The 20,000-nt window shown below is 37.7% G+C and overlaps 1 protein-coding gene across 1 annotated transcript in view; it reads left to right on the forward strand.

Moving 5' to 3' along the window:
- Positions 1 to 20,000, forward strand: part of LOC111326093 (endothelin-converting enzyme 2) — a 28,255-nt gene that overhangs the window by 6,762 nt on the left and 1,493 nt on the right. Inside the window, exons 6-16 of the mRNA XM_022930021.2 lie at positions 251 to 473; positions 1,649 to 1,747; positions 2,472 to 2,549; positions 2,908 to 3,011; positions 11,349 to 11,407; positions 12,272 to 12,326; positions 13,390 to 13,457; positions 16,911 to 17,041; positions 17,131 to 17,196; positions 18,402 to 18,503; positions 18,608 to 18,684. Coding sequence (XP_022785756.2) covers positions 251 to 473; positions 1,649 to 1,747; positions 2,472 to 2,549; positions 2,908 to 3,011; positions 11,349 to 11,407; positions 12,272 to 12,326; positions 13,390 to 13,457; positions 16,911 to 17,041; positions 17,131 to 17,196; positions 18,402 to 18,503; positions 18,608 to 18,684 — 1,062 coding nt within the window. The remainder of the gene's footprint in view (positions 1 to 250; positions 474 to 1,648; positions 1,748 to 2,471; positions 2,550 to 2,907; positions 3,012 to 11,348; positions 11,408 to 12,271; positions 12,327 to 13,389; positions 13,458 to 16,910; positions 17,042 to 17,130; positions 17,197 to 18,401; positions 18,504 to 18,607; positions 18,685 to 20,000) is intronic.

Raw genomic sequence — 20,000 nt, forward strand, 5'->3', positions numbered from 1 at the left:
CAGATCTTCAGAGTGAGCGACAACGGGACTTTACAGTTTTTTCAGCAAACGTAAATCTTTCATAAGATACGGCTAAAACTTATATCTTCATCCGTCTATCTCTCCGACCCGCTCTTTCTCCATTCATCCATGACACCAAGTCCATGTGTCTGTCTGTCCATCCAGCTCTTTATCTGCCCAGTCCTTGATCAATCCGTCTAATTGTGGTAAGAATCAATAACCGTAGTGCTTTAATGGTGATTACTTTCAGGTTACTGTCTAACTACGTGGTGTGGCAAATGATCCGAGATAAAGTAAGTTTACTGTCAGAGCCTTTTAGAAAAGCCCGAGCCAAGTTTAATGAGCGAATATCTGGAGTGAAGGACACAGATCCAAGATGGCGCACATGTACGGGAATCACCAACGACAACATGGGCGTTCCGATCGGTTCCCTGTACGTACAGAATTTCTTTGATCAGTCTGCAATTGCAAAGGTATTGGTACAACCCTCCCTTTAAGTTTTTCTATGGAAAAAAATAGAAACCAGTAATGACAAGGTATCATATTTCAATTTAAAATTCGTTCTGAGTGAATTAATTGACATAAATCAATCAACATTATCTCACGAAGTAAACAAAACCCATAAATTTATTCCGAGCAAGAATTAGCATAAGTGATTAGTACGGGGATGGAGGATAGTCAGCGGTGTCCATCCCATATAGGCATGAATGTAGCAGGCAAAGGATATGGGTGCACCCTGTACGTCCCTTGATAAAATTTTTCATCATTGTAGAGATTAAACGTCGAAAACCTCTCCTTAAAACCTCGGCAAAAGGAGGACCGAGTGACAATTTTCAAAATTGTTTTCTTACAGCTAAACCAATCTTGGCCAAATCTTCCATCTTCAATTTTTTCAACCTGGTCATGGTGAACTATAACAACTTGGCATTGACATCATCTAAAAAGTTGGGATTCAAAGTTTCTCAAGAAATTTTCTCCAGGTTTAAAAAGCGACCTATTTCGGTGTGATTTTAACGATCGAGCGATGTGGCATGGATTCGGAAAGACAGAAATCCCCTAGGTTATATTTGTAGTCAAAAAGTAAGTGAATCTCGTAGTGGGAGGTAAAAGCTATTCCAAAGTAGGGGAACTGGACCCGAAGAGAGGGAAAGGGAGTTTGTGAGCGTGGAGATATAAGTTAGTTTGTTTTATTAGTGAGGTATTGATGATAGATAGAGTCGAGCTTGGAAAATGATGAAAAAGGAGTGGGCAGGAGGTTCTGTATAATCATGAAGGAGTACAAAGCATGGCACTTGGTATTATAAATATGAAATATATTGAGTATCTTAAATGTGTTAAAAATCAGGTAAGTACGGGCATGTGGATGAGAATGTGTAATGGGTCGCTCTCCTCTTATTGCCACCGTACATGAACCAAACGGGGATGAATGACCCTTAAAGCCCTTCCATCGCTAAACTATTTCAAGCCACACCAGGTAAATTCGTAAAAAGAGGATCTCTAAATGGTAGTGCAAAGTATTTTAAACAATTTAATTTTTAATTCCTTAATATTAAAAAAGGGTATGGCGGCTACATTTGCATGTAAAGCATAATTAACAGTTACGAGCGCACTTCTTACCAAAGCACTTGTTTCTCATTATAATTTTCAGACCCATTCAATGGTCGATGAGATTAAGGAAACTTTTAAGAAAAGAGTGAAACAACATGATTGGATTGATGATAACACAACAAGACATGTCTTTGAAAAGGTAAGGTCCTATTTTAACGTGTAACCTGTTGAAGCAGTTTTGACAGTAGAATAGAGAACTGGAATTCCAGGGAAACGATTGGCGACCCAATGAATGAGTTGGGAAAGCTGCTAAGATATTTGAATGGATGGGACGTTAATAGTGAGTCTGTTTAAAACCTTTACAAACCCTGACTTTGGTCTCTCTGACATATTGCTTCCCAATGCCGATGGTTCTCCCTTATTGATTAGAGACTACCCTATCTCTCACAAATCTCATCGATGTTTCTACCACACAGACGTTTTTAAAATTGATAAATTTGATTTTGCAACTCAGGTTTTGTTCATTAAACAGCCCTTTTTCATCTTGCACAAGTATTGTTCCGTTACAAAGAATCCCGCCTTGTTCCTCGCTTGTTCTAAGTGCTTTTCCCTCTTTTTTCCGTTGTTCCCGTCCGTCCTTCTTCCACCCCACTGGTCTATCTAATTCTCTTTTCTCTTTATGATCAGGTTTCCTTCTCGTTCTATAAGCCTTGAGTCTCGACAATTTTATATCTAAATTCATTTTTGTGCTCCAGTTACCTCATCTTCATAACTACCTAACAACCCTTGTCCTTTATTCTTTCCATGTTAACTGTGGGCTTCAGTTTAGTAAAACTCTTTGGTAGGTTTGGATTGTAGGCAACTAAGTAAGGCTTATTTTCTTTTTTATATATATTTTTATTATCCTTTTTTTTTATCGCCAGGCCGATGTTTTGGGAAGTAAGATTGGTTTTGCAAAATACGTGGTTAATCCAAAGGAACTCGTATCACGCTTCTCAAGTGTGAGTACTATTTAAGAAAATGTTAAAAGCTGTCGCACTTCACAAATTAGTTCAATCGCTTCACAAAACAGTTCAATCGTCAATCTTTTTTTGAGAAATTGAAAATAATACATTTAAAATTAGTCCTAGGTAGGACCTGGAAAGTCCCTGCAGGAACATTTAAAAAAACTGTAAACTGTAGTTTGTTGGGACTAGTCCTTTGGTTTCCTCTTTTGGAACATCTAAAGCAGAAACACGGAATAATGATTTTGATAAAAAAAAAACTAAGCACAAAACAATTTTTCAAAGAGTATTAATCATCTATTAACTTGTGAATACTCCCAATGCTTGACACAGAGTTTGTTTCATTCCCCCACAGCTCTCAATAAACTCAAACGCCTTTTTTAAGAATAACATTGAAGTGGATAAATGGGTTAGAAACCGACTCTTTGCCAAACTTCGAAAGGCAGTAGACAAAGAGAAGTAAGTTCTACTTACATTTGAGTCACCAAATTTGAAATTCCTTCTAGTTGTTCGGTTAATCTCTATAGAGGAATTCACCTTTTTTTATGGGTGGTGAGTGGGATTTGGAAACGTTACATTACACTGATTGTATCTACAGCGTTTATTAGGACATGTAAATGATACTTTCTGTCACTTAATGGCAAAATTGATTTTTTCGATGATTCCATCAGATTATTGGGAGGGAACAAAATGGGTGTGTCTTTCCCAGATATGGATAAAAAGGGGGTTTTCTCTCTAAAATAATATGTAATACAAGAACATTATTTACCTTTCATCCAAGTTGTCATTTATGTGGACGATAACGCCGCAACCGGAAATGCTTTTGCACCAGTAATGCACAGTGATCTCTTTTGTCCGTGCATACACATGGAAGCGTAAGATCCTCTCCCCTTAAGTTGTTGCTCTATACCTACCATTGCGGAGAAAAGGGGAAGGGTGTTGTGAAGACGCCTTCCTGCCTTTCCCACATGATTAAAAGTTTGCAGCAACAGCTTGAAGTGTCCTTTCGATTACTGTTTCGTCAACTGCTAGACAAATCATGTTTATCAATGGTAATCCAGGTATATTTCTTTTAAGCAAGCAAAACGTTCAGTCCTTTATAAAGAAAAAGTAGAGCCAGGGGTTGAAGATGAAAATCTTTGGCTCAGACTGTTTGCGATTTTTTTTTCAAATAACGAGAAAAAAAAAAAAAAAAAAAAACAGTAGAGAAGTGGGTCAGGTGAATCACTTTAACCATCTAAAAAATGCATCAATTTTTTTTACCTGACGATGGCTTAGGTTGCAGCCTCATTATATTTTTAATTTTTTATAGTTGAAACAGGGATAAGAATCGCAGAGTAACAAAAACTGCTTTAACTGACCAATTTTTATAAAACTCAAGAAAAAGTTCATACATCAGATCATAGACCAATTAAACTAGGTTGGCCATTTTAACCGGTTTGAGAACTTTAATCACACAGGCCAATTTCTCAAATTGGACCATTTTAACTGGTTGAACCATTTTCCTAGTTCGAGATTATTTTTTCAGTTGAAACATGGATAAAAATCGCAGAGTAACAAGAACTATTTCAACCAATTTTTTTAAACTCTAGAAGAGGTTTATAGATCAGATATCCATAATGTTCGCTTAATAAAAGATATTCCATATACAAGGCTAAAAGATTAGGAAAAAAATATTAAAATGTTTAAACCAAACGTTTTCGGCTGTTTGCCATCATCCTCGATACTGCCTTTAGTTATAACAACAAGTTCAATTACAGCGTCGTCAAGAAACCGGCAAAACTACCAACACATTGGAAATCTGAGGTCCCTACCAAAGGGAAAAGGAATTGCATCACTGGTGCACTCCATAGAGCCAAACGCATCTCTACCGATCTTGACAAGGACATAAAAACTCTTGAAACATCTTTTATCAATGCAGGTTATCCCAAACGTTTTATTTTGCATGCAATCAACAACTTTCTAAACGACTCATCACAAGATGACATCATTCCGAATTTTCTCTTCGAAGACCGAAAGAAAGTCTTTATCAAACTTCCTTTTTGCGGTAAAAACGAAATACTCGGTAAGACGTTTGTTACAAAACTCAACGAGTTCACTAATTTTAATTTCATCTTTGTAATCCAGTGGCAAACAAGGCACATTAAAAGCCTTTTTAACAACAAAGACAAAAACACTCACAGATCCAAAGTTGTTTACAAAGCAGATTGTTCTTGTGGCGTTGATTACATTGGCGAAACTGTGATAAATTTAGCAGTACGTATTGCGGAGCATTAAAATCCTACTCACACCTCTGAACCTGCAAAACACTTGCGGGAAAATCCATCACATTCTTTCACTTGGCGTGTTCTCTCCTCAGCAGAAACATTCCACAAGCGTAGGATCGTCGAGGGGCTAATGATCCAACAATTCCGCCCCAGTTTCAACAAACAGGTTATTTCTTATGTCTCCAAACTTTTCCCATCGGGAATCACATAAGATATATATGTACGTACAGACGGTCATTATTTTCAACCCTGATGATAGCAAACAGCCGAAAACGTTTGGTTTAAAGATTTTAATAAGTTTTTTCCTAATCTTTTAGCCTTGTATATAGAATATCTTTATAGATCAGGTTATGGAGCATTTAAACCACGTTGACCATTTTAACCAGTTTGAAAATTTAGTAACACGGGCCATTTTAACTGGTTGGACCATTTTAGCTGATTGGACCATTTTCACTGATTGGACCATTTATCTCGTCAGACAATTTTAACCAGTAGGATCATTTTAACCAGTTGGACCACTTCACTAAAAGAAATTCGATTCGTTAGTATTCGTCGATTCTCGATATTCGCAGAATTACGTTCCAAGCAGCTGGACCACTTTCTCTGCTTAGACCATTTCCACCAGCTGGACCAGTTACTCTAGTAAAAACCATTTGTTACTTGCTGGACCATTTCATGTGGTCAAACCATTTTCACTTGATGGATCTCTTATCTAGTCGGGTCGTTTTAAGTATATGGACCCTTTCATCGATTTAGAAAAGGCTTATGGACCATTTATGCCAGGTTGACCATTTATGCCAGGTTGACCATTTATGCCAGGTTGACCATTTATGCCAGGTTGACCATTTATGCCCGGTTGACCATTTAAGCTGGTTTGAAAAATTCAATCACGTAGGCCATTTTCTCAATTGGACCATTTTACCAAGAAAGATCACTTTAATCGATTGGATCATTTGTGCTATTTGGATTATTTTCTATATTTAGACCATTTCTGACTGTTAGCCCATTGTCATTGCTCGGATCTTTTATATGCTTGGACCGTTTGTATGATTTGGCCCATTTTATCTAGTTAGATTGGTTGGATCCAGTTGGACTACACCTGCTGTTTGGATAAGTCTAATTAGTTTGGCTGATGTAACCTGCTGGACAACTTTATCAAGTTAGATTATTTTTAGCAGTTTAGGGCTCTTTCTCAAGCTGGACTTTCTGCTATCAGTTCGACCATTTAGTTTAGTCTCACCAATTTATTTCTTGCTAGACCATCTTCTCTAGTAAGACTATTATATCAGTTCAACCTTTTTAAGGTTTAGATCATTGTATCTAGTAAGACCATTTTAAGCAGTTGGGTCACCAATAGAGCCATTATTTTGGGTAACAATTTGTACCGACTAGGCCATTTGAACCATTTATATTAGACCACTTTTCTCTAGTTGGAAGTTTCTTCCGGTTGGACTAGTTTCCCAAGTTAGACAGTTTTAATCTGTTGGACTTTTTAATCGAGTTAAACCTTTTAAACTCATTGGATCAGTTTACTTAGTTAGACAAGACCATTTTTCCCCTTGTTGAGTTTGACCATTTTAACCGGTTGAATCATTTTCTCTAACTGGAGCTTTCTTACCGGCCCAATTATTTCAAGTATTTGAACCATATAACCAGTTGGACCGGTTAACTGGACCAGTTGTATCAAGTTAAACCGTTCAACTTATTCTACCCCATCAACCAGTTCAATCGTTTTAGTCAGTTACACCATTTAAAGGTGTTGGACCATTTTTTATCAAGATAGACTATTTACAGCAAGTTGAGCCATTTGATCTAGTTTAGACCATTTTAACCAGTTGGACCATTTAAACGGCTGGACCATTTCAACCGGTTGGATCTCTAATTGATTACATTCAGTTGAACCAGCTGGACCATATGTACTGGTCGGATAATTTTAACCGGTTGGACCATTGTAACCCGTTTGAATATTTTAGAAATTGGACTATTTTATTTAGTAGCATCATATTAACCTATTGGACGGTTTCGACAATTTGGACCACTTCTTATTCAGACCAGTTTACCTATTAAGGATTTTCCCCAAAATCTTCCATGAAGCAACACTTTACAGACATATCAGAGTTTAAACATAATATTTACCAGGCCGTGGATTCATCCATGAGGCCTTGCTTGAAGACAGAACGTCGCCTCTAAGAGTTTAATATCCATTACTTTCCATAAAGAATATTCTGCAGCATACGTAATTTTTATTTTGAGCTCCAGAGGTTCTGATGCTGTCGGAAAGGAACGGAACATCCATATTGAGTATTTTGAAAGTCGGTGGGGTGGACCTCAGTATGATTATTTATTATGAACGTATTACTACTGCTTAGTTGGGGAAGAAGGGGGAAAGCGTCTCTCACGCGAGACAATCGCACTGCACGGGTGTCGATTTGTTTACTTACAGGGGAGGCTTTAGGTAGGCTTCAAGAAAGTAATATGACAATTTACAAAAATTAAATAACTTAACAAAAAGGGCGTCGACCCTATATTTAACGACACTGAACATAAGAAAAAAGTCTATAAAACACACAATCAATCTTCCATTTTATGCAAAAAGTGTTTTGCCAATATTTTTATAAGTAAGACTGTTTTAAGAGTTTGGACCATTCTATTTAGTTAGGTAGTTTAAAAGTGGTTTGACCATTTAAACTAATTGGACCATCTTAACCAGTTAGACCATTTTAACCAGTTGGGCCATGTTATCCAATTTTATCACTTTAAGCAGTTGGACCATGTTATCTAGTTAGCCTGTTTTTAGCGATTATGCCATTTTAACAAGTTTGACCATTTTCTATAGTTATCAAAATAATTCGACTAAGCACCCATGGTGCCTATTCACTCTCGTGCCTCAATGGAGAGCGCTTATTCGAAACAGAGCAGCTATTAGCGACAGAGCGCTTATATCTCTTTTGAGAGATAATAGAATGTGCGAAGCAAAGCTTTGATGTTTGTTTGAAAAGAACAAGAAGACTGGAAAACGGACTTGTTGTCCGTGGATCCTTCCTGGGCAGAACGACCTGCTAAGCAATCGACACAAAATTTTAAGACGTGATTATTTTTTTTAAGGAACTGTACACTCCCGTGGCCATAATAGTTAGGAGACTGAGACGTAGACCACTGTCTTAATAATGAGGCTTTAAGTGGAAAGTTAGAGGAAGATGAACAATGGGGGCTGATCTCAATTTACATGTACTCTAACAATGCCATCACTGGCCATCATTGGAATACGGGGTGCTTATGAGAATGAGAGTGCCTACTCAAAAGAGACGTTTTACCAGAATCGGAGCGCTAATTTACAAAAAACAGATTAGAGCGGGACGTCTCTTAAAGAGGGGGAGCTTACTACCATTTCTACTAGTAAGACTATTTTATCTAGTTAGACTGATTAAACTAATTGTGTCATTTTTACCGGTTGGACCATCTTATCTGGTTAAACTATTTCAATCAACTGGACCATTTTAACCAATGTGACCCTTTCATCGAGTTAAACCATTTAAATTCATTGGACCATTTTATCTAGCTAGACCATCGTAACCAGTTGAGCCATTTTAATCTGACCATTTATCTGGGTTGGTCTATGTTAGACCATTGGGATAGCTGGACCGTTTTGTGTAGTTATATCATTGTTAAGGCTTGGACCATTGTAAGCATTCGGATCATTCTCTCTAGTTAAAACATTTACACCAATCAGATTATTCTGAGCGGTTTGACTATTTTAATCAGTTGGACCATTTTATCAAGTTGAACCATTTGACCTGGTTACACCATTTTAAATGATTAGACCATTGAAAAGCACTTTTTAGTTAAGTAGCATTAACACCTGGACCATTAAAGCTGTTTGACGATTTTACCTGGCTATACCATTTTAATTGGTTAGACCATTTCATCTAGTTGGACCATTTTAAGCGGCTGGACCGAATGCAGCTAGACGACATGTACCAGTTGAACTAGTTGGACCATATAACCTGGTTGGGTCATTTAGCCAATCAAACCGATTTAACATGCAGGACAGTGTGAACCAGGTGAACCATTTACTCTAGTTAGACCATCTATTTCAGCTGGATCAGTTTATTCTCACTCAGCGTCAAAATTAGTTGACACATCACATTTAAGAGTTCTGTTTGACCATTTCAGCGAGTTGGGCCATGTTACCTAGGTAGTTCATTTTAACCACTTTTATCTAATTAGACCATTGTAAGCGGCTACACCATTTTTTAGAATATTTGAAGAAGCTAGATAGGTTAATATAGAGAGATCATGTCACCTGGCTGGATCCCGTTGAAGCACGCGGCAGTTGGACAACGTTAAGTGGTTACATAATTTTAACCTGTTAAAAAAATTTAGCTCATCAGACCATTTTAACCAGGTGGATCATTCTCTACAGAGCATTTCTTTTAGGTCAACCTGTTTGCTCGAAGTACACATATCAACCAGTTGGACCATTTTATCTATTTGGACCTTTCTAAGCAGTTGGACCATGATATCTAGGTACACCATTTTAATTAGGTAGACTGTATTAATCAGTTAGTTTATTTCAACCAGTTGGGCCATTTTCTAGAATTAGACCATTTCTACTAGTGTACCAGTATATCTAGTTAGGCCATTCCATTTTGATGGATTAGACCATAATAAGTTGAACCATTTTACCTAGTTAGACCATTTTTACTGGTTTGTCAATTTATCTACTTAGAGAATTTTAATCAGGTGGACCGTTTTAGCTAGGTGGACCATTTTAAGCTTTTGAGTCATTTTAACTTATTGAACTATTTTCTAGTTAGACTATTTAAACATTTTGGGTCTTTTTAACCAGTAGAACTATTTTTCTTATAAGACCATTCTTACTGATTGAACCAATCTTAACAGTGTCACCTTTTCATATAGTTAGACCATTTTAAGTTGTTGGACCATTTTATCATCTAGTTAGACCATTGTAACCAGTTGGACCATTTGAATAAGTTGATACACATCTAGATATTGGAACTCATATTACAAAGACCCGTAGCAGCGCTTTAAATTACTTGTACAACATACGTCATATTAGGAAATATCTCTCCGGAGAATCAACTGAAAAAAAAACTATTTCGTATAGATAGATAGATAGATAGATAGTTTATTCTGATTAAAATCACAGCCAAAAGCTGAATTAGATTAATCGTTACAATAGTAAAATCTAATAAAGGTATGAGAAAAATATAAGAAAAATGGACACAAATTAACGACAATTACTATATATAAATGTGTTCATGAGTCTCTTCGTTTTAGCCAGAGGAAATTTCCTCTTTCGTCTCAAACTGAGTTTACAGTTGTTCTGAGGAGGCAAGTAGTAGTAGTAGTAGTAGTAGACTGGACTATTTTAATAGCCTTTTATATGGAATCCCAAGCATCAAACTAGGAATCTGCAACGTGTTATGAATGCAAGTGCAAGACTTATTTATCGCGCACCCACGTTCTGTCACATAACAGGCTCTGCTTGCAGAATTACATCGGTTACCAGTGAGTTCCAGAGTACATTATATTTTTAATAACTTATAAAATTTTGCACTGTCTTGCGCCTAAGTACCTTTCAGACCTAATTAGCATTCAACAGCCTTCGTGCTATAGCTTAAGACGTAATGACAATGGCCCCTTGCTTGAAAGAGCAATTGCGAAAACAAAGAAAGCAATGGGTGACAGAGCACTTCAGATAGGTGCTTCCCTTTTATGGAACAAGTTACCTAGGTCTGTACGGGAAGCAAGAAACTTAGAATCTTTTAAAACTATGATTAAAACATTTTTATAAAAGGAATCATCTCACTTATCTTAGCAATTTTCTTTTATCCATCAGTATTTTAGAAGTTCCTCTACAGTTGTTATTATTCTCTGCTAGATTTTTAAATGTAAATAGTTTGTAAGCTTTATTGAAAGAGTTGTAAGATTTATAATAGAGGTATAAGTATAGTTATTAAGTTATATATTAGTGTGATGTGCTTTTGAATATTGCATAGTAAAGGCGCAATAGAATCAATGAATATTATTATTATTATTATTATTAAGTTGGACCATTTTATCCAATTAGACTATTTTAAGGGGATTGCCTCTGTTATGTAGTTAGACCACTCGAGGCGGTGAGTAGTATGTGATAAGATCATTGTAACCGATCAGACCTTTGTAAGCATTTGTACTGTCTTCTCTAGTTACACTATTTCTACCGGCCGTTTGCACAAATTATCTAGTTAGACCACTTGTGCCAGTTGCACCACTTTCTCTAGATAGACCATGTTCTACCAATCGGACTGTTTTCTGTATTTAGCCCATTTCACCAGTTTCACCTTTAATTTGATTTTCCTCTCGGAAAATATATACAGATAAAGTTGTATCAAGCCAGCAAGAGGGGTCAATATCATAGAAACAAACGCAAAGAACCTTGCTAAATTGATCAATCTGTGGGTGCGTTATAAAGGGGAGGGGGAGTATCTTACGCAGAGCAACAATTTTGCTTTTATCTTTTCAGGTGGCCAATGTTTCCACAGACAATAAATGCCATGTATCAGTTTTATGAAAATGAGATAGGTAAGGAAACCTCTAACTTTTAACTAAGGGGTATAAGAGCTGAATCTGGAAAGTTCTTTGGTATGTAAGCCAGGATCTGGCCTCAATATTATAAAAAAAGTTTTAAACTGTGGATCATTCAAAACAGGAGAATTTACTCTAGCCCATGTTTGCCGGTTAAAGTTGTATGTGAGCCATGGTCGTTACAAATACGTAACTCTGCTGATCACAAGGAAAACAGAAGCTCAGGAGTGATCATAGCCCATGTTTATGATTAATAAGGGTTCCTGATGAGTCAGCTGCAGATGATACAAAAGGACAACAAGGAGGGAGTCATATGATTAGAATGCTAGGGTATTAAGTAAATGTACCTGACGTACATTCAAGGATGAGAGGACTAGAGTAAAAAAATTCTTTTATCTCATTACAATGAGTAGTAAATATTATGAATGGTTTGAAACCATAGGCGACAATCGATCGTATGGTGTGATTGTCAAGGTAAGAATAATCATGAAAGGAACTGTTTTCCTACGATTGCCCATCCAAAGATCTGTCCTGTCCAAATCGGCCAACCTCAGTAACTGGGCACGCGGCTGTGTAACCCATCTAAGTGTGGGCCATTCTAAACATGGTTCAGCTTCATCTACGGAACATGCAAAGAAAGAAACATTTAGGGGCTCTGCTTTCAGACTCGGCTAAATTTATTTGTTATGTTCGACTCTTGCTGTTGCGTTCAAACCATACTGACCTAAAGGTGGTTGTTCATAGTCAATAATTAAATGTATTATCAACTCCACGTCGCATGCATATTACAGTCACTGTCATGGACAACTTTTATTGTTATTAGACATTTTTCGCTTTTGTTTAATCATTGTATATCTGTAGTTATTCCAGCCGGTATACTTCAGTCTCCTTTCTTCTACTCTTCTAAAATTCCTAGGTAAGTTGGAGGACTCTCAAATGTATTAACAATAGTATCAGTGACATCTTAAATTCATTTCTCTTCGCAATTGAAAAAGCTATAGCCTCAGAGGGCCTTAGCAGCAAATCACTTTGCTGTAGGAAAGGCGTACAAACACCGTCATTTTAAAGTCCCTAACAACCTTGACCTGATTAGTGCAAAACGTTTTCAGGCTTCGATTATACCTGGATGTCGCACTGCTCTTTCCATATCTCATCCCTTCATTTTGCGTCAGTATATCAGCGCACACAGTCAACGAACTACACTGTATCAATAAAGAGAAGACGTACTGTATCTTCACATATGAGGATAATCAAGTCATTCTGTAACCAGGTTTATTAACAGGCTGGTTTTATTTACCACGTAGGTTTCGTCTTGAATTGTGAACATTGCTAAGGTTGAGTTCAACTTTTCATAAGAGGAAAAAATCATTTTTATAGGAACTTGCCTTCGATCAGCTGAGTTTCACTTGAATATGTTATTAATGTCTACATTAAATCGTATCCACCCACATACGGACAAGTTTTGTTCTATGAAACATCTGAAGAATGAGTTTTTAACAACGTTTCATTTGCTCACCTTCTCCCTGATCTTCGTTTATCGTCCTTTCAAGAAAATCGTTTTAAAGCAAAGTCCTATCTCGCTTCGACAATAGCCGAATTTAAACCACAATCTTTTCATATTCCTAACAGACAAGCACTATCAGAACAAACTAGAGCTGCATCTGTGAAGATACCTCGTAAAATTCACCAAGCTCTTTTCGACAAAAAATGAAATGAATAGCTATTGCAGTTCATGCATCTAGTCAGTTTACGCCTCAAGTAAGCCACAGAAGAGAACATTAATCTGTGAGAAATTACGCTTCGATTTAGAACTCTTACGTTTGTCTCTAACTTTTGAGTCTGCTTTAAGGTCAGTCTATGTGAACTAATATTTTAGGGCAGAGTTCGCAGTTTGGCATCAAATTTAGACTGCTGTTGACATAACACTAGTGCGTTGATGGTTTTCGAGTTTTAAATCGATTTTTTACTTCAATCTCCAGGTCTTTAAGTTATGGTGCTTTAGGATCAATCATAGGACATGAGCTCACCCATGGATTTGATAACACTGGTAAGTAAAAATATTGGTAATTTCAGCTAAAAGTTGTCATTAACCTCAAACTTTAATTTAAGAGGCAGGTGCAACAGTAGCAGCAATTGCAGTATCAATTGTACCAACACTGACATTGGTACATCTACTTCACCACTAGCGTTCATTTTTACTGATATTACAGTATGAAGATTTGGACTATTGTATGCAAAAAAAAAAACAAACAAACAAAAACAAAAAGCACTCTTGTCTTTCCTTCTCAACATAAGAAAAAATTGTTCGGAGGCTTGCGCATGTCTTTACACGTATTCCGCTTAGAATTATTCTTTCTCTGCCACGAATCTGCATTTTCGTCATCTCAAATACATTCTGATTACTTACAAAAATGGATTCCTTCTGAAAATGGAGAAAGGGGAACTCTCTTTGAGATTAATTTGCATTCCACAAGTTTATGTTGTCAGTTACATTTCGAGAGATCTGCAGTCACGAGAGTGGAATATGGTTTAGCAAACACTAGAATGACAGAAAAATATTCGAAATATTGTGGTCCCTTTTCATGATTTGCCACATATTTCTGATATCACTATTTCATTCTTTAACGTCCAGGAATTTTTCAGGAAGTCCGCAGAAACTCTTGCCAAATTGGCACAAGTTTCCTTCCAAATTTAAAACTATCTATTCGTCAACCTATCCGTCAGACATATTTGTAAGACCAAACATTACTGAAAGTAGAATTTAAAATCTCTACTCTATTTGCCACTTTTGTCTTGATCATCATTACAATGATCATAACCATCTTCATTAGTGTCATCTTTATCATCTAAAACTGTCAATAAAGTATCACACAGGATTGTAATGCGTCAACTCTGATTTTGATAACAACTGTTGGTTTCTACTTAGCGTTTAGTTATCCTACACTCTGCAAATTTCACTCAGCGATGACAAAGGTGATTGAACGACCGCGAGAAGAGAGTACATCGTGGATAGCCGACTTATCTTTTCCGGTTTTTACTGGGTGGGAGGTTAGCACTCGATAGCTTTGCTCGAGGTCGAGGCCTCGAAGATATCACCCTTTTTACTTACTGGGGCATTATGATACTCTACAACAGTCTAGAAAATTTATAAGTAGAATATTTTAATGAAATCTTGGAGATCGGAAGTTTGGGTAATGTCTTATAAGGGTCACCACCTTATCGCAATGGGATGGTTTGTGTGTCTCAGTGTCCCCCAGAGATATGTTGGTTAGAGTCTTGAACCCTTGGTAGAGCCACTCATGCCGAACAGGCGAATGGGTAGAGAGCTAACAAAGTGTGATCCCCTCAGAGTTTGTGTACCTGTTGTATAAAGCCTAGATTCGCGGGTGGACTGTGCAGATTAAATCACCGACCGGTATTTGGTTAAACGGACAGATAGGTGATTTCACAAGCAAGACCTGTTACAGGAGAGTCAGTCTGGGTTCAGGAAGGAATGCAGTTCTGCGGGAATGATTTCTGCTGCACTCCAAGGACCAAAGCCAAAGTCCAGGAAGACACAGCTCGTTGACTTACTCCTTGATGACGGCTGTTCATTAAATGTTAGCACACAGTCTGAGAAGCGGAAAGGCACAGACCTGTTCAAAGAAGACCGAGGTGATTAGCCAGTAAGTTCATGCTCCTCCCTACTCAGAGCCAGCCATCACAGTCAAGGGTCATCACAGTGGACAAACTAGTCTACCTTGGAAACACACTGTCACTCTCCATCAAAAAAGAAGTCTCCCACAGGGTAGCTAGGGACAGTTCAGCCCACGAAAAACTCTGAGACTAGGTCTGAGAGAGAAGAGGAATCGGCCCGCAGAACAAGCGTAAAGTGCATCGTGTAGTCGTCTCATCTTCTCTGCTCTATGCCTGTGAAACATTGATGATTTGCAGCCGACACACCTGGCAGCTGAACTTGTACCATTTGAGGTGCCTCTAAAGTCCACTACCCATCAAAGGGTGGGACGCGTTGCCTGATACAGAGGTACTCTAGAAGGCTAACATGATGAGTGTTCATCTATCGCTAAAGCGTTCCAAATACAAGCGAAAGACGAACATCATCAAGTACAGTCTTAGATCCCGATGGGTATCTGCCCAACAGCTAAGGCAAATCAATGAAACATTTCTTTCATCGTACACTACGCGACAAAAGCTTATCTGTCCTCTATTTTTATGTATTAGGTTAATCAAGGGATATTACGTGGCCGAGCGTGGATTCGATTTTTATCCGCTTTAAGCGTTGATAAAATCTCTCATGATTATAATAATAATAATTATTATTTCTACTGCGCAAATTAACATATGGATATGATCGAATGCACATCATAACACTTTTCGGGGGACTTTTGCCGGACTGTATCAGCAGTTTACAATCAATAGAAGGAAACTTATGATGATGCCCGTCTCCCCCAATTCCCAGTAACCAGGCCAGACCGCGTCACAGTAATCTCGTGAGTGGGTTCTTTAACGTCCCCTGCCTAACCAAATTAACCAATTAATAGACGCAGGAGACGGGACCTACGGTCTATTCGTCCTTATCCGAGAAGACTAGAATGTTTATTCATTTCTTGATATTATACAAAGGTAGCACATTCTCCTGAGTTATTTTAAGACCTTTGAGTGTTGTTCCAGCCAGGGCTCGAACCCTCCACCTCCCGCACAACAGTCTGGCGTTCTAACCGACTGAGCTAACTGGGAGAGGGCAAAGAGAGCGAGTGAGAGATATTATCAACTCAGATGGATACGTTATGTTCTATTCTTACTCATTAAAGTCTAAGAAAAGTTAGAAACTCATTCTAAGAGTACCAAATGCAGAAATCACCTGCATACCGCCTCAAAACTTGTAGACAAAGTACTTCAACTTGCGACGTAAGAATGAAACAAAATTTCATCACGAAAAGGTTTTCCCTCTAAACTCAAAGTTGAAATCAACCTTAGTAATGAAAAGAGTAGCAAATGATGTAGTAAGTAATGTAGGAGTAATAAGAAAGAGAAATCAATCGTGAAAAGTAAAACCGCTATTTTGGTAAAGTCGGTTACCTTGGCACATTATTATTTCATGTGTGAAGATAAAAATGGTACGATCTCTGGGTGCGGTGAAGATTTCCTCTTTCGAAACAGGAGAAGTTCTGATATGTCATCGATATGTATGTTATAAATGCATTTCTTTTCATTTAGCTGTCCACCTACTCACCTACTTACCAACCTATCTGTCTGGCTATTTTTCCATCACTTAGTTGGTCTGTCCGTCTTTCTCTCTAAATTTTGTGATGGGGAAGTACCTTAACTATCAATTCTTGCAGCTCGAAAAATTCTTCATAGTTTTTACAGTTATGGCTGAAACTTGTCCTTCGCTCCTTTGATAACAACACTGGTCCCAAAATTTTCATACTCAGTGTGAGATAGACGTATAAATTCAATATGAGTGTGTTGTTGTTAAGAATATTCATTGCACCAACAGGTCGAAAATTTGATAAAAATGGAGATATCGTTAAGGAATGGTGGAGCAAGCAATCGCTCATTGAATTTAACAAGAGATCTCAATGCATCGAAGAGCAGTACTCGAAATTTAAGGTTCAAGGGAAATATCCGGTAAGGAGAGCCATCACGTTCCTTTTGGAGGTGAAAAAATGGTTTAACCTATCGAAACTTAACTTTTATTTTTTCGATTTCTGCGCCAGATCAGTGGGAAGGTGACACTTGGAGAGAACATTGCGGACAATGGTGGCACTAAACTTTCATATTTTGTGAGTGCAACCATTTCTTACGAGAGCTGTTGCGGCATTAAGACCATTAATGAACTATTTGACTGCACAATGGAATGAACTGAGGAACACTGCTCTGCCAAAATCGTTTTACTACCAGGAACACTAAAATACTATCCATGAACACTAAAATTATTCATGGAGTACTGTTGTGCTTCACAGAAAATAACAGTTTTGCTTCTTAATCTTAAACCAGGCGCGTAGCTCCCTTTAACCCAGTAAGCCCGGGCTTACAAACTTTTCTCAGAATATCTATTTCTTCTTGAAATATATATATACATGTGAGAGAGTAGCCGATACCGTTGAGTAGTGCTCAATACACATGTGCAGAACTTAATACAGTAGGTAGCGATCAAACAAGACGACACCTGGTTTCTGTTACTGGGAGTTTCGTGCTTACGCACTCATCAGACAGATTTAAATCGGCTGCACTATACTTACGAGGCATGGAACAGGCTTGGAAGCCAAAAATGACTTCTTACGCCCCTGTAAACTGTTTGTGATCACCATTTTCTGAACTTCACAATAACAACTATCTGCGACTTTGAAAATCTTACTTTCTCGGTCTACCTGTTCTGCGCAAGGACATTTCGTGAACAAAAACGACTTGATGTGACCTTTAAATCAGAGCGAAAAATGAACGAAATCTTTCGAGAATCTTTCCCGCTAATTCTATGTTGCGAAGAGCGTTTTCATCCATGTGGCCGGGTAGGAGCTTAAATGAACTGATAAATGCCTAGCAATTGGAAATTCTTTGAACTTCTTGAGAGTATCACGTGTACTTTCAGAAACGTTTAACGTTTCCAAACATTTTTTTGGTTTTGTAAATGACGAAATATCTGAACGAGAGAATACCATAAAATCACTAACTTCGCTCCACTTGCACAAACTCGGAAAATTTTTCGATTTCAAAACTCGTTTCATGCATATCAGATCGGTTCGCGGCTGCTGAGCATAGAGCTACAGTGTTTTCCTATTTCCGTCTCTGTTCCCTTTCATCTACATCTGTCGTCCCCTACGATCATTCGTAAGATAGTACTACTAGTGAAAATGACTTAATAATAATCTGAATAAATTTACAACTTTCTTACCAAGTAATCCCTGGTTGAGGAACACCTTAAGTAGATTGATTCTCGATATTTAAACCATGGAATGATCTCTAAAATAAAATATTCTGATTGTTTCAGGCATACCACAACTGGCTGATAAAGCATAGGGGTGAAGAGAAATATGCACTTCCAAGCCTACACTACACTAATGATCAACTATTTTTCATCGGCTATGCTCAGGTGTGTATCTTGCTTGTGTAAAAAACTTGATGCAATTGGAGTTACCGAATTGTTTTACTGAATCAGTTTCAATCATGATTAACTCAATTCCTCTTTGTTTTTAGGAGTATTGCAGTAATGCTCGGCCTAAAACAGAGTACATTTCTACGCTGAGTGAGATTCACGCACCACCCAAGTTTAGGCATGTTTTCATCTATTTTCACTCTTTATAAATGATATTAGTCTATCTATCAATATTTCAGATTTTCTCCTACCAGCGGGAAGGAAAGTGAAACTCACAGAAAAATGAATATCATATACCTAACAAAATCTCTGCGCATCCTAGAGAGCATTTCTTAGATCAAAGGGAAAAGAGGATAGAAACAGCACTCATCTTCCGCATGCGCACAATAAGAAAAATTCCGAGGGGGAGTTCAATTCTTCTGTGGGTTAGCGGTTTTTGTGTGTGTTGAGCAGAACAAATTCGTAGAATTCGTGATGGTGAAAATTTTTGCCGGACACTGACTTGGACAGTTTTCTGCCGCAATGAGCAGCAGAACAGCCGAAAAGGAAACGTAACACTTTCAATGACTTCTGTCACTTGTTGAGTCAATACGCACTCAACTTATTGCACTGTTGGCAGTATATTTTGCGAGGTGTTTAATGTTTTTAATTTTGCGAAGCTTCTTTTCCACAAAGGATTATCGTGCATATGTTTTCTTATCAAAGATGATTCGCAAAATCTATAAAAAGCTGAAACACGCCAACTTACAAGCAAGTCATATTACGAGAGAAAACTTTTAATCGAGTCATCCAATTCCCCCCTCATTATCAAGGATAACAGCAGCCCAAAAGGAAATCAACAAGCCCAGTAGTTTGTAATTACTATTTTTCTCTACCTTCAACTTTTTTCATTGTCTCTGCCTAAATCAGAGCTTTCACCTTGTCAAAGTCAACAACGTGCAAAACCTAAACTTGCAAAAACTTTCAAATACAACTACATTGTAACGGAATTGTCGGCACAAACTCCCAATTGCGATTTTCGAAAAAATTCTTAAACTTTCAGCTCTTTTTTTAATTAATTATCACCAGTTACTTGGTGCTTTGTCATTAGTTTGGGAAATTTGGTCTTAAAAAAGACTTCCAGTTCAACCGCACTCCAAACACGCAACACCACACTGATTTCGGTATGACTGCATGTCTGTTTGTGTTTTTAAAAGCACTTTCAGTAACAAGATGAAAAAGAATAATTACTCGCGCTCAGTTAATTGGAGTGCCTGCCACGCGAGATATATAGAACAAAGAGATCTTGTGAAGATCTTCAACACAAATTATATAACAGACCAAATTACGCATGTAATTTGGTATATCAACTAAGTTGAAATTGTAAATTGGCCACTGTAACGAGTTAAAAGGCTGACCTTTCGAGCGTTAGCCCTTCGCTCTGACGAAGGGCTAACGCTCGAAACGTCAGTTTTTGAACTCGTTACGGTGGCCAATTTATAATTTCAACCAAGT

Source organism: Stylophora pistillata, chromosome 9 (assembly GCF_964205215.1).
Source record: "Stylophora pistillata chromosome 9, jaStyPist1.2, whole genome shotgun sequence".
Taxonomy (NCBI): Eukaryota; Metazoa; Cnidaria; class Anthozoa; order Scleractinia; family Pocilloporidae; genus Stylophora; species Stylophora pistillata.